The sequence below is a fragment of the Neovison vison genome, chromosome 6 (genome assembly GCF_020171115.1).
Source record: "Neovison vison isolate M4711 chromosome 6, ASM_NN_V1, whole genome shotgun sequence".
Classification (NCBI taxonomy): Eukaryota; Metazoa; Chordata; class Mammalia; order Carnivora; family Mustelidae; genus Neogale; species Neogale vison.
The window spans coordinates 3,904,572-3,918,577 of record NC_058096.1 but is presented as its reverse complement, the minus strand read 5'-3'; the positions used below and the strand labels follow the sequence as shown (position 1 = coordinate 3,918,577).

The window sequence follows — 14,006 nt, the reverse complement described above, 5'->3', positions numbered from 1 at the left end:
GTCCCCAAACCACTTCCCAGCACCCCCATTCCTCTCCACCTACTGAGCCCGTTTTCCTTCCTGGGGCTCAGCCCATCCTGGCATCATTTCACGCATTAACTTTCATGGTCTCGCTTATTCGTTGCCCCACGAGGCTCACAAGGCTCACGAGGCTAGGACGTCTCTATAGCCAGCACACAATATACATTTGTTGCAAGATCAAATCAATGATTGTATAGATTACTAGAAGGCAGAAGTTGGTCAACTTTCTATAAAGGAAAGAGAGTAAGTATTTCAGGCTTTGCAGGGGCAGGGTCTCACTCATAACCGCTCCACATTATAGTGCAAGCCCTAGACAGCATGTAAGCAAATGAGCGTGGCTGTTTCCAATAAAGCTTTATTTACAAAACAAGGAGAGGGCCAGATTTGTCCCACAGACTGCCCTGGTTCCCAGTTTGCAGATCCCCAGTCTAATGTTTTCCTGTGCCCAATAGAGGCTCAAGAAGCATTACTGCCTCAAAGCCACCACCGACGGCTGTGAGACAAAAAGAACAAAGGTTGTGATACCCAGTGGGGCCGGCGGGGCTGTGTGCACTGTACTGGTCTGGAGAAACGGCACGAGCGCCACGTAAAGCCAAACCAGAACATCCTGTTTACAGAAGAAGGAATCAGCCTCTCAGCCAAACTCATTATAGTGGAGCAAAACACAGGGAGCGCATCCCACGACAAGATGTTGGGGAACAACTATGAGGAAGTCAACAGCTGTGCTTCTGTGTTGCCGGGACGCCTACTGCCCGGGTATAAAGGCCGCCCCGGGCAGGAGCCTCCAGAACTCCCCGCCCTCCTCCCTGACTCCACTCCAGCCCCACCATGTGCCACACCAGCTGCTCCACGGGCTGCCAGCCGGCCTCCTGCTCCCCCAGCTCCTGCCAGACGTCCTGCTACGTGCCCGTGAGCTGCAGGCCCGCCGTGTCCGTGAGCTGCAAGCCCGCCCTGTACGTCGTCCCCTCCTGCCAGTCCTCTGTGTGTGTGCCCGTGAGCTGCAAGCCCCTCGTGTTCATGGCCTCCTCCTGCCAGTCCTCCGGGGGCTGCCAGCCCTCCCGCCCCACCCTGCTCTACAGACCCGTCTCCTGTAGCACCCCGTCCTGCTTCTGACCGGGATCCCCCCCAGCTGCTCCCAGGGCACAGGGGGCCACATCTGCGACCCTCCTGGGGCAAGTCTTCAGTGGCCTCTGGGTTCTGCACAGGCAGATGAAGAACGTGCCCAGCGGACCCTCAGAAGCCCATGACGAGGATGTGGCAGGATGACCCAGACCCCTCTGTGACCCAGTGTATGCCCTTGGGAGGCCTAGTTTCCGGGGTCCTCTGCCTCCAGAGGGAACCAGCCCTGTGTGAGCCAAATAAATCATGTTTTCCTGATGCAGCTTGTCCCTGGTTTATCTTCATGTATTTCCAAGTACTTTTCTCAAAGACCTATACAGCCATGAGCACAGCAGCCGCTCCTCAAAGAGCCCTCCCTCCAACAGCTCAGCTGGAGGTGGGGAGAGGGTCCGTGGAGGGTGCAGGGGGAGGTGCCTTTCCTACGGCAGCACCTGAGACTCACCTAGTAGATGGGGAAGGGCAGCAAAAAAGCTACCCTCCACGGAATAGGGGATGGGAATCGGAGCGTGACCACAGGGAGGGCAGGGAAAGCTCACATAAACCCACCCGAACTACAGAGTAAAGTCTGGCCATTGCAGAGAAGAGGGGCAGGAAGGGAGAAAGCCTCATCTCCCAAGACCCAGGCACACAGGGCCCACTCAAGACTGACCTTGGACTAGGACAATGGAGCCCTCCTGGCTCCCACTCAGCCTGGCTGGTACCGCTGCAGGAGCAACAGCAGTCATGGAGTGGGGGTTGGGTAGGGAGGAGGCAGGCATGTGGAGAGGTCCCCTCCATGTGCCAGGCACGCAGGGATAGCTGAAAACTTAGGGCAGAGCAGGAATGCTGTGCCTCCAGCCCTTGCCCTAAGCACATGGCACTGGAAGCCCACCACAGAGGAATCCAAAGTCTTAGGTACCTTGAAGGTCATCGCAATAATGACAAAACCCAAACCAAGGTCAGCATCTGAGCAGGTTGATCCAAACTTCCCCCACCACACTGATGACCTGACAGAAGAGACTCACCCATTTCCCAGAGGAAACACTTTTTATGTCCATTTCAATTAATACACAATGTCTGGTTTCAAAAAAAAAAAAAATCAGAAGACATACAAAAAGGCAAGGAAAAAAAATCAATCTATTTTCAAGGGACAAAGCAATCAACAAAACTGAACTCAGAAATGCCCCAGATGTTAGAGCTATCAGACAGAAACACCAAAATAACTATGACAAGTGAAATAAGTCAGAGAGAGAAGAGCAAATACAGTTGACCCTTGAACAATGTGGGGTTAGGGGCACTGACCCGCTGCAAGTCAAAAATTCACATATATCTTTTGACTCACCGAAACCTAAACTAATAATAGCCTACTGCTCACAAGAATCTTTACTGATAACATAGTTGATTATATTATTTGTCAATATATTATATGCTGTATTCAACAAAGTAAGTTAGAGAAAAGAAAATGCTATTTAAAAACCATAAGGAAGAGAAAATACATTTGTAGTACTGTACTGTATTTTTTTAAAAAGCCTTGCAATTCAAACTCATGTTGTTTAAGAGTCAGTTGTACAGTATGATCTCATTTATATGTGGAATAAAATAATAATAATAGTAATAATAATTCCAGAGGTAGGGGCAGGGGGTGGGTGAAATGGGTGAAGGTGGTCAAAAGCTACAAACTTCCAGTTATAAGACAAATGAGTTGGGGAATGTAATGTACAGCATCTCTGTAAGAGAAAAACACTAAGTTAGTTTGTTTAAAGAAATAAAATACAGAACTATAAATATGAGAACAGAGTAGAAGAAACAAACAGAGTTGAGGGAAACAAAGAAAACTTCTAGAAATAAAAAAAAAATCAAGTAATAAAAATTAAAAACTTAGTGGACCACTTAAACAGAATATGAGACATAGCAGAGGAGAGAATAAGAGATAGCAGGAAGGAGAGCCAAAGAAAATATCCTGAATGCAGCAAAAAAAGTTTTAAAAGTAGCAAATACGTAAGAGAAGTTAAGAGATGCGCTAAATGATTAGGGTCGTATGTGTAGTAAATTCATAAATAAAAGCATGGGAATGATAAATATTAAATTTAGAATAACAGTTACATTCAGGATGGACTAAAGCATTGAGTCATGTGGGGGATGTAATGCTTCAAGTAAATTAATTAAATAACTAAAATTAATATGTTAAATAATCAAGGGTAAAACTTGCACTACATATACAAACAGAAGGAGAATTTCAGCAGAGAGATGGGCACTATATGAAAGGGCCAAAAAGATTATGTAAAAATCAAAATAAAATATCAATAAATTCCTTCAATGGGTTCATCCGTAGACTTGACACAGCCAAGTGTGGAATTGTTAAATGTAAAGATAAGTAAGTAGATATATCCCATATTAGAACCCAAGGAGAAAAATAGTAGGGAAAAATTAGTAGGACAATATTAAATCATCACTTAAATGCATGTAAGTAAAGTCCCATAAAAACAGGAGAGAGAGAATAAGCCAGAAGAAATATTTAATTTCTTAAAATTTATCATTTACTTTTTAAAAATAATGAAAGACATAAAATTATAGATCCAAGAAGCTCAGAGCACCTCAAGCAGGATAAATAGATCAGCCCCCCACTCCTACAAAAAATAATGACCTAGACACGTCATTAAAAGTTTGACTATAAAACCGGAAGAGAAGAGGAAATCTTGAAGGCATCTGCGTGAAAAAGACATGCTCCATACAGAAAAAAGATAAGAATTTCTTCAGAGTCTAATTAGAAAGCATACAATTCAAAAGACAATGGAAAGATATCTTTAAGATACTAAAAGAAAAATCTGTCAACTGTATGAAGGTTTTAAGAAAGCATCTTTAAAAATTAAAGTGAGGGGAACCTGGGTATCTCAGTCCATTAAGCATCTGTCTTCAGCTCAGGTCATGATCCCAGGGTCTTGGGATTAAGCCCCGGGTTGGGCTCCTTGCTCAGCAGGGAGTCTGCTTCTCCTTCTCCTTCTTCCTCTCCCCTCCCCTCCAAGCTTGTGCTCTCTTGCTCATTCTCTTTCTCTCTCAAATCTTAAAAAAAAAAAAAAAAAAAAATTGAAGTGAAACAGACACTTGCTCAGATAAACAAAAACTGAGAGAGTTTAACCACAGACACGCACTATCAGAAATATTCAGAAAATTTCTTCAAGCCAGTGATTGGCTGGCTTGGAAAAAACAGCTCTAGAAATGATTCTAGAGAGAAGCTCAATATAAAAAGCTTTACAAGATAATGGCTATCTAGAGCAGGCACCTTCCCAGTGCACTGGGGGTTCTTCACATGGGTAGAAGTGGAGGAGACAACACCCCCTCAGACGATGTGATGCGGAAGTACACTGCTGTGGAGTCCTGACACTACAGACCGACGGGTAATAGCATTTGGAGGTAGGTCGTGCTCTATTAAAGGTGTAAATTATAAACTCTCGACCAACCCACTCCAAAAAGATGTGGCGAAAAGTAGATGAGACCAAAGTAGAGATGAAATGGGAAAATTAAAAATACTGAACCTGAAAAGAAGAGAAAGAGAGAAAAGAACAGTCAGCCCAAATAGAACACAACCTGCAAGATATTTTACATTTAACTGTATCAGCAACTTCCATTAAATGTAAAAAGGTCTAAATATTAAAATCAAAAGACAGAGGTGTTTAAATTGGATAAGAAGGCAAGACCAACTATCTACCAGAAATCCCACTTTAAATATAAAACCATAGTTAATTATTTCATATATATGTGTTTCTATATACACTAATTACTACATATGTGTTAAGTATGATGTGTATGTTTATGTATACATATATAATATACACATAAGATACTCAAATGTATTGTTGGTATTATCATTTTGAACAAATTATTATGCCAAATCAATTAAAAATAAGGAAAACAAAAGTCGTTATTTTACCTCCACTTACTCCTTCTTCTTTGTGCTTCCTTCCCTTACGCAGACCAAAGTTTCAGACTTATATTACTTTCCTTTTCTTAACGACCTTCTTGCAAAGCACGTTTACTGGTAAAAATTTCCCTCAGTACTTATTTGTCTCAGAAAGTCTTTATTTTCCCTCCACTCTTGAAGGATAATTTTGCAGGGTATAGGATTCTTGGGTGATGGGTTTTTTTCCCCTCTCAACGCTTTAAATACTTCGCTCTGCTCTCTGAGGAGAAGCTGCTGTAGCACTTGTCTGTGGCCGTGTGCAGGTGAGCTGGTTTCCCTTTGGCTTTGGTCAGGGCTCACTCTGTCTCTGATTTTCCGTAGTTTGGACACAGTGTGCGCAGGCGTGATTGAGTTTCGCACTCACGCTGCTTGTGTTCTCCGAGCCCCCTGGGGCTGCGGTTCAGTGTTGGATGGTGGTTGAGGGAATTCTCAGCCACTCTTGCTTCAGGGATGTCTGGTGCTTTCCCTCTCGCTTCTCCCCTGCTGTCCCACCGCACAGAGGTCACACCTTCCGTGGCATCCCATGGTCCTTGGGCGTTCTGTTCCAGTTTTTCATCTTTGGTCCCTCTGCCTTGCGGGTTTTTGGGTTTCCATTGCTGTGTTCTCCAGGGCAGAGATGCTTTCTCACCATGTCTGGTCCACTAGGGAGCCCATCCAGGGCTGTCTTCATCTCTGTACAGTGTTGTTGACTCTAGAGATCCTTTCTGGTTCGTTCTGAGGATTTCCGTCTCCGTTTACATCTGCCCGACTGTCCTTGCGCGCCGTCTGCTTTGCCTGTCAGAGCCTCCAGCACGTTGGTCAGGGCCGTTCTGAATCCCCGGTCTGACGGTTCCGACACGTCGGCCACGTCTGGTTCTGGTGCGCGCTCTTTCTGCACGTGTGTTCTTTAGCCTTTTGTCCTGTGATTTTTGTCTCGATAGCCAGACACGAGGACCTGGGTGGAAGGAGCTGCCGTAAATAACCTTCGTACCGTGGTGGTGAGGTGCTGAGGGAGGCACTGCAGACCAGTGATCAGGGCTCAGGCCTCCGGTGAGCCTGTACCTTCTCGAGAGTTTCTTAGTCTTCCCCCCCTTACATGAGACAGGACAGCTAGAGGGGCCGAGCTGGGTGTTTCCCTTCCTGTGGGTCAGTTAGGCTGATAAACCCTTCAGTGCTTAAGCTCTGATTAATACTTTTTCCTGAGGGAGACTTGTTAAGAATGCTCTGCTGTGTTTTAAGGCGGTCCCTTTCCACTCACCCCGCCAGATGCATGAGGGTTCTTCCTCCACCACCAAGAGTTCTAGGAGGTAAAACTCACAAAAGTGCAGGAAACCCCCCGCCCCCATGACTGGGCCTCCTGAAGTTTTTAATCTCTCAGGCTTGTCTACGCCGAGCATCCAGCAAGTTGTGAGCTACGTTCGGGTTTCCCTGCCCTTGGCTCCAGCCCCAGCAAGCTGTGCTTCTCTGTATTTGCCTGTGGGCACCTTCCCTTTGCGGGGGGCAGTGGTTTGCCCTGTGACCTCACTTCTCTTCCAGATCTAAGAAGAACCCTCGATTTTTTTATTTGTTCTGCTGTTTACTCATGGCTAGGACCGAGTGGTGACTTCCAGCTTCTCCCGTGCTGGACCAGACTATCACACTCAGAGAAGAGCCCCCATGCAGAGGTGCTACCCAGTCAGCGGGACAGAACTACGTGGCCAGCTGTGGCTAGCTGGTCTCTATCGCCAGCACGGGGGGGGGGGGGGGGCGCGCACAAGTGCCAGAGCCAAGGGGCGAGGAGAGGAGGCTATGCTCCTTCCTGAGACCCAGCTGGCTACCTGTGGTTGCTTGGTACCCCACCTTCCAGCTATAGGAGCCTGTTGAAGGCCAGTTTGGAGGTGACATCTCATGAGAAGGGAGCACCATCCTCCAGAACACCGTTAGGCACCCCACATCAGTGGCCTTGGTATGGTATTGAGTCCACGATAGGTGGAAATCATGAGTCTGGAGACCAAGGGATGGTGACGAGGAGGGTCCCTGTTTACCATTTTGCCCCACAGCCAGCTTGGGGAATTTGCATATTCCGACCCCCACCACTGTGAGCTCTACGGGTTTATAGATCCCGGTTCCCGACAGGGATACAACAGGAATCCCAGTGAAGTAAGTATTGAGTTTTCTGCGGTTTATAGGTTAGTGTTTCAAACTCCTATAAATGCTCCCAGTATCTACATTACACAGAGAGGATGGAGAGGTGTCTGTCCACACAAGGTTCTGTGAGGTGCTCATCCTTCGGTTTGCTCCTCTGCATAAACGTCAAGGTCTTCCTCCACGCTCACATGGATACATCTACCCTGGGGTTTTTTAGTGCCTGTGTAGATTTCCTCAACAGAGATGCTAAAATAACATTGTTCCTCTACTAATGGTCTCCATCCCCTCCCTTCTGTTGTGACTGTTGCTGTCACAAACGATGTGACCATAAGCATGTGCATCTTTGTGCAAGGGCTTCTGCTGGGCTGATTCCTGGAAGACATATCCACTTTTTAAAGGAGGAGGCCGTGTGCTGTGAAAGACCGGCTGCCCCAGGCTGTCGTCAGAGGCCAGCAGAGCAGGCGTCTACCACCAGCCCTGGGCCCCACTGCGACCTCCCACACCGCCCCGGCTCAGGGGACTCTTGGAGACAATGGATGAATTGACTGTAGACGTTTCCAGAGCGGACTGCCGTACCACGCCTCCCCGCGGACAGCCGCCGCAAACACCCGGCCGTTTGGAACCTGCAGTCACTGAACCCGGGGACTGCCAGCCGCCCCTTGGCTGGGCAGCGCTCCTCACACTGGGGTCCAGTAAACACACGGAGCCCAGGAGCCCCCAGGCTGGCGGTCACCGGTCTCCGGGCGAGGCTGCCGATGACAGACAGCGGGCCGGCGGGGTGCCCCCGGGGAGCGCACCGGGTAACACACACCAGCCGCACCCAGGCTCTCCGAGATCCCGGCCCCCGGAGGCCGGGCTCTGCAGGGGAGGAGACAAGGCTGCCCCTTGAGTGGGTGGCCTCGGGAGAGGCTCCTGTCTCTTGTCCCTTTCCAGCGGGCGGTGGGGCTGACCTGGAATCAGGCTTCCCTCCTGGTATCTCCTCCAACCTGTTTTGTCCATCGCTGGTGAAGGAGACGCTGCCTGGCAACCGGAGAAGGGCGATGACGTCCTTGGACTGTGCGGTCCCGCTCCCCTGACACCTGACCCTGCCTGATCTTTAGCGCAGACGGCGGAGGCGACGGCCCTCCTTAAAAAAAATGAGTTCTCTAAAGTCACCAAGGGGCAGAAAGGGGGCTTTGGGAAAACCTTGCGGGGGTGGGGGCAGCAGGTGCCAGATTTTTCTGTTCTCAGAAAGAACCTTTCTTCCCAAACCGGCAGGATTCCTTGGCCAAGCGGACAATAGGTGTTAAAAAAATGTTTGAAATACGATCCACTCCGTTTACTGTCTAATCTGTAAAGCCGCAATGCAAACGAGAGATGTGCTTTGTAAGTGCCTATAAAACAAGGCTGCGCAGCCCATTGGGACACGCCACTCACCTCCGGCATCTCCTTCCATAAGAACCTGTTAATAATTTACAACTTAACTAAGAGTTACTGTTGACACAGGGGGGAAGGGCTTTTCAAAGAACCACTTGGATCACCAGGCAAATAATCCTAGATAAGCATTTGCTTACCCTGAGACTAAAGTTATCTTGGAAACTTTAAGGTATGCCCTTGGGAAAGTTCACCTGACTGCTCCCTTCTCATAGTGAACTGGCACCAAAAACAAAAACAAAACAAAAAACAAAAAACCCAAAACAACAACAACAACAAAACCAAGAAGAAACCCCACTGGTTCACACAAGGGAGACCAGGAGCTTTCAAAAAGTCCTGCTCCCAGACTCAAGAGAGAGCAAGCGTTATCTTTGCTCAGTGCTGCACGGCAGGCGTTAGGGATCCCTGCCTTCCTGTGGCTCAAAATCCCTAGAAAAAGGAAAGAGAAAGAAGTCATCCCACTCCCTAGAGAACCACTGTTCAGACTCTGGTACAGTAAAAAAAAAAAAAAAATTGTTGTGTGTGGTGTGTATTGTGGTGGGAAGGAGTTTGTGCTTCTTCAAAGTTCTTTTTATTTTTTTTTTTAAATTTATTTCACAGAGAGAGAGAGCACAAGCAGGGGACCGCAGGCAGAGAGAGAAGCAGGCTCCCCGCTGAGCAGGAAGCCCGACGAGGGGCTCGATCCTAGGACCCTGGATCCCTGACCTGAGCAGAAGACAGATGCTTCACAGACTGACCAACCCAGGCGTCCCCTTACAATGTTCCAGTCATGCGGTTGGTTTCCCACTTTTTTTTCCCACAAGCCTTGCTTGTCATACGGACTGAAGAGTGAAGGGGTTCGCTAGGCTGGCAGGCACCCCCAAGCGTAGGCTGTGGATACCGTGTGCCGGATTAAAAAGATCTGCTGTACCGAAATAGGGAGGGAGCCTAAAGCATGATGAATGGAGACAGACCCAGGCTTCGGTGGTGGGATGTCGCTCCAACACCGCAAAAACCCCGAGGAGGACCGTTTGGCCTCGGGATGAGATCTCCGCTCACGACTGCTCTCCCCAGACCTCAGGCTGGTGTTTCCGATCATTTCTGTGACGTTGTAAAAGAATGGGAAAGTGTGATTTTTAACCTTTGCAATCGAATGGCTGAAAGCCCAGGGACAGACTCGGATCCCACGAGCAGCTCGCGTGGCCTTGTTTTCTCTGCCGAGACCTCGCTTCCCTCCCCGGTGAGATCCCGGCCCTGCCTTCCTTCTGCTTCTTGGAGCTGACAGCAAGGAGCCCCGGACCAGCCGCGGGGACACGCCAAGCCGGCGAAGAGTGAGCCGCCGCGTCCCTCACCAGGTGCTGTCGGCTGGCTGGGCTGTTAGGGGTTCTGTCCCAAGAGGATGTGTTGGGAAGGCTGAACTCCCGGTATCCTTGAAAGTGACCTCATTTGGAAATAGGGTCTTTGGGAAGGAGGTCACGGTGGGTTAGGGCCAGTCCATAGGAAGTGCCCCACGAGAAGAGAGCAGTTCGGACAGAGACACGGAGAAAAGCCGTGTGAAGAGGGGGGCAGGGATGGGAGCGAGGCAGCTACAAGCTGAGGGACACTAGGGGCTGCTGCCGGCCACCAGAGGCTGGAAGAGGCGCGGAAGGATTCTCCCCTACAGGTTTCAGAGGGCGCATGGTCCTGGGGCCACCTTGGCCCCGGCCTTCTGGCCTCCAGAGCTGTCAGACAATAACTGTCTGTTGTTCTGAGGCCCCTGATGTGAGCTGCTCCGTCACACCCAGGACACGGACTCAGACGGCGAAGAAGAGAAAGGGCCGGACAGGGTCTGTGAAGGTGGCGTCCCCTAACGGCCCGTGGGACCGCAGGCCCCTGCCTGCTGGGCGAGCCGGTGCCTCCAGGAGCGCCACAGGCTGGGGAGGGGCTCCTGCATCATCCTTCCTCCCAAACCTCAGTGTGGGGGTCCCTGAACCAGGGCAGCTGGATCTCGGGGTTCTGACCCTCTGCCATGGGCCCCCAGGGGCCTGTGCTGGGGTGGACACGAGCAGAACAGTTCCCAGTCAGGGACACCTGGGGGGGGGTCTCATTCAGTTAAGCGTCTGCCTTTGGCTCAGGTCATGATCCCGGGGTCCTGGGATTGCGCCCCCCGGCAGCTCTCCCTCTAGAACAACCTTCCCCAGCCTGGTCATGTGCTCTCTCTCGATCTCTCTCTGTCTGAAAGAAATAAATAAAATCTTTTTTAAAAAAGGATCAATTCCCATACGAGCTGCTTTGCTGGAGGAACACGCAGCGGCCTGGGAGGGAGTGGCCCCCTCCAGGGCGCCTGGCCTAACCGGCACCGTGAGCTGTCAGCGCACACGCCCGTGGCCACGTCCTCAGGCCCTGCGTGACCTGCTTTCATGGGCCAGGGCGGGAACTGCAGCCCGGACAGCAGGACCCGGCACAGGAGGCAAAGGCCCCGAAATCATGGTCCTGGTAGGATTCGAACACTGTGACGCTCGGGGGTCACACTGGGTTCTCTCGCACAGGCAGCTGAACGTGCCGCGCCTCTCCTCCTTTGCTCGTTCTGGGCAGTGGTGGGGGTGGTGGAGGTCTTGATGTCCCATGGAGTACGGAGGGGGCAGGTCTCAAGGTCATCTGTGGACCCCATCTGCTCCCCCGTGGGTGTCGACAGGCCCAAGGCGGCCCCCTGGAGCGGGGAGGCAGAGGTCAGAGGGGCCCAGAGCGCAGCGGCACTGCCCAGGGCCGCCCTCCAGCCTGCCGTCACCGACTGTGGAAGGCTGGACGGTGCCCCCTCAAGGTACCCAGGTCTTAGCTCCCGGACCTCTGAATGTGGCCTTAAAAGACGAGAAAGGACTTTGCAGGTGCGATCAAGTTAAAGGTCTTGATATGGGGGTTGTCCTGCATTATCCAGGTAAGCCCTACGTGCCATTGCAATGTCCTTCTGAAAGAAAGGCAGAGGGAGCTGTCACACACACACACACACACACACACACAGAGGACGTGGGACGGGGGTAGGCCATGTGATCACGAGGTTGGAGATCAGAGCGAGGCAGCCTCCAGCCAGAGATTTCCGGCAGCCACCAGAAGCTGCCGGAGGCCAGGAACACAGTGTCCCCTCGCCAACCCCGCCACACTGATCTTGGACATGTGTCTCCAGAACCCGGAAAGAGCACATTTCTGGGGCTTCCAGCCCCCTGTCTGCGGTGCCTTCATCTCCGGCTCTGAGAGCTCAGCGCCCCCGCAACAGCTGTCAGGCCGGGACACTGCACTCCACACACGGAGCCCTACCAGAGGTGCACCCCAGGAAACTCCTCTAAGTGGGACACAGTCACGGTCAGCCTCACGGTTCCCTGACCCCACACACTGTCTGGTTGTTCCCGTGTGTTGAGCCGGAGCGGTCTGACTTCTCAGGGGACCTTCGCCCATCCGTCTCGTGCAGGCCCTTCAGCGTCGAACAGTGGGAAGAAGGGTCAGCTGGCGTCGCTGATCTGGGGCCCTGGGGCGGGTGGTGGCGTTCGTGTTCTTGTAAGTGACCATCCGGGCTCTGGCAGTAAGGCCGCTCTGGCCAAGGGGAGGGCCGGACCCCTGCAGGGTTAGCGTCTTTCCTCCCTGTCCCGATGCACTTCCTGGTCTCGCCTTCGCGGCTCGTCAGGCCGGTGTGCGGAGCAGCCCAGCCGGAAGCGGCCTCGCGGTGACGACCGGATGGCCGGGACATCGTCACGGTAGCTCAGTCACTGTTTGGCGTTCTGTCGCCCAAAAACCCAGGATGCGGGTCCTTTTGCCCAGAGGAGAGCGACAGGGTGTGGTTAGGGACGTCTCGGCACCGTTTCCCACGGTCTCGGGGTCCAGACACGCTGTGTGATTAGCAGCCCGAGGACAAGGTCTGCTGCCTCATCCCAGCACCCAGATCCTGCTGCTGAGGTCAGGGGAGCCCAGCCTCGGCGTCCGGTGTTTCCCCAGCGAGACCGTCCCTCATCCAAGTGATCAGGCTGCAGTCTTTCGCCTCCTTCACAGTTGTGCCTGGTGCCTCCTCCTCCAGGAAGCCTGCCTTGAGTAACTCAGTCAGCCCTGGGAACGGCGGAGATCAGAGCGCAGTAAGACTGAACCCATGTAGCCAAGATGATCGGGGTCGGCACCGGGCTCCGTCCCTCGTGAACCGTCGTGGGGGAAGCGCTCTCAGTGTCTGTGCGTCAGATGATGGTGGGGGGCACCCAGGGGCTGGGCCTCTGTAGCGGGGGTATGTCACGTGAGGCGCTGGGCCAGGGGCGGGCCTGTAATTAGCGCACGGGGGGTCCCCGCTGCGGCTGCCGCTTCTGGTCGGTTCCACCCCACTGCTGGGTGCTGGGTGGCAGCAGGCTCCGGGCAGGGCGGCCCTCTGTGATGTGGCCTCGGGGTGTTCCCGTCCTGCACACCCCCTCCCCCTTGAGTGGGGGCTGGTCCTAGGGACTTGCTTCTAACGAGCCGAACCCAAGAGCGCTGGTGTCGGGGACCGCCTCCGGCCGGGAAAGTCCCCGCCATTACAAGATGGCGCTTGGCTCACTGCCAGCAAAATATGCTGCAAGTAAACACCGAACTTTCTGGTGAAGCCCACCTGAAGGAGGACATAGTCATTGGCTGTTTCAAATTTAATCAGTATAATAACAGGACTCTCATTGGCTCTCCCCATTGTTTGGCCCCTTATTGGTCACCCTGACACATATAAGCTAAGAAAGTTGTCGTAATAAAGAGACGAAGCATTAACACCATGCCAGGCTGGTTGTCGTTCTTGCGGGCCGAGGGCGACAAATGGTGCCGAAACCCGGGAATAGTTAACGAGTAAGTAAACCTTGCAAGGAGAAAAACCGCAGGTAAGCGGTGACGGAACCACAATTAAAGTGGTGGGAATCTTGTACAAGACCGCAATAAGAAGCGGGCGGCCGTAGAGCCGGGATTTTCTTCTGCGGTAAAGCGGGGAGTAAAGGTCGACTGAAGTATATGCGTGTAAAAAGTCAATGAGTTGGTTAGTGTCTTTAACGTCTGCGTCTGTTGTCTTTGTGTTCATAATGGGATCTGAAGTATCTAAAGAGTGGTCTTCTGCCTCAGAGGGGGGTAGTTCTAGTGAAGAGGAAGAAGAAATGTCAGGGGAAAAGTTAGACCGTAAAATGTACTCCAAGTTTGAACAGTTGAAACTGTCGACTCCAGCAACGCCTAGTGCCCCTCCGCCGTATAATCCTATGGCGTGCCAAGGAGCTTGTAGCTGCTGCACCACATGCGGTAGTGGCAAGGCTTCGAGCTGGAAAGATCATGACCTGACCTCTGCCTTTCCAGTTTTAGAGGACCAAAACAACCAGCGGTATCATCAGCCTCTTGATTTTAAACTAGTTAAGCAATTAAAGGAAGCAGTCATGCAGTATGGCCCTCAGGCAGCCTTTACAGTATCTTTGTTGGA

At 51.6% G+C, this 14,006-nt stretch overlaps 1 protein-coding gene across 1 annotated transcript; it reads left to right on the top strand.

Annotated features, from left to right (window-relative positions):
- Positions 1-849: 849 nt before the first annotated feature.
- On the top strand, positions 850-1,134 carry LOC122910289 (keratin-associated protein 12-1-like). The gene has a single exon (XM_044254940.1). It carries the CDS (start codon positions 850-852, stop codon positions 1,132-1,134), a length of 285 nt encoding a protein of 94 aa, XP_044110875.1.
- Positions 1,135-14,006: the final 12,872 nt, after the last annotated feature.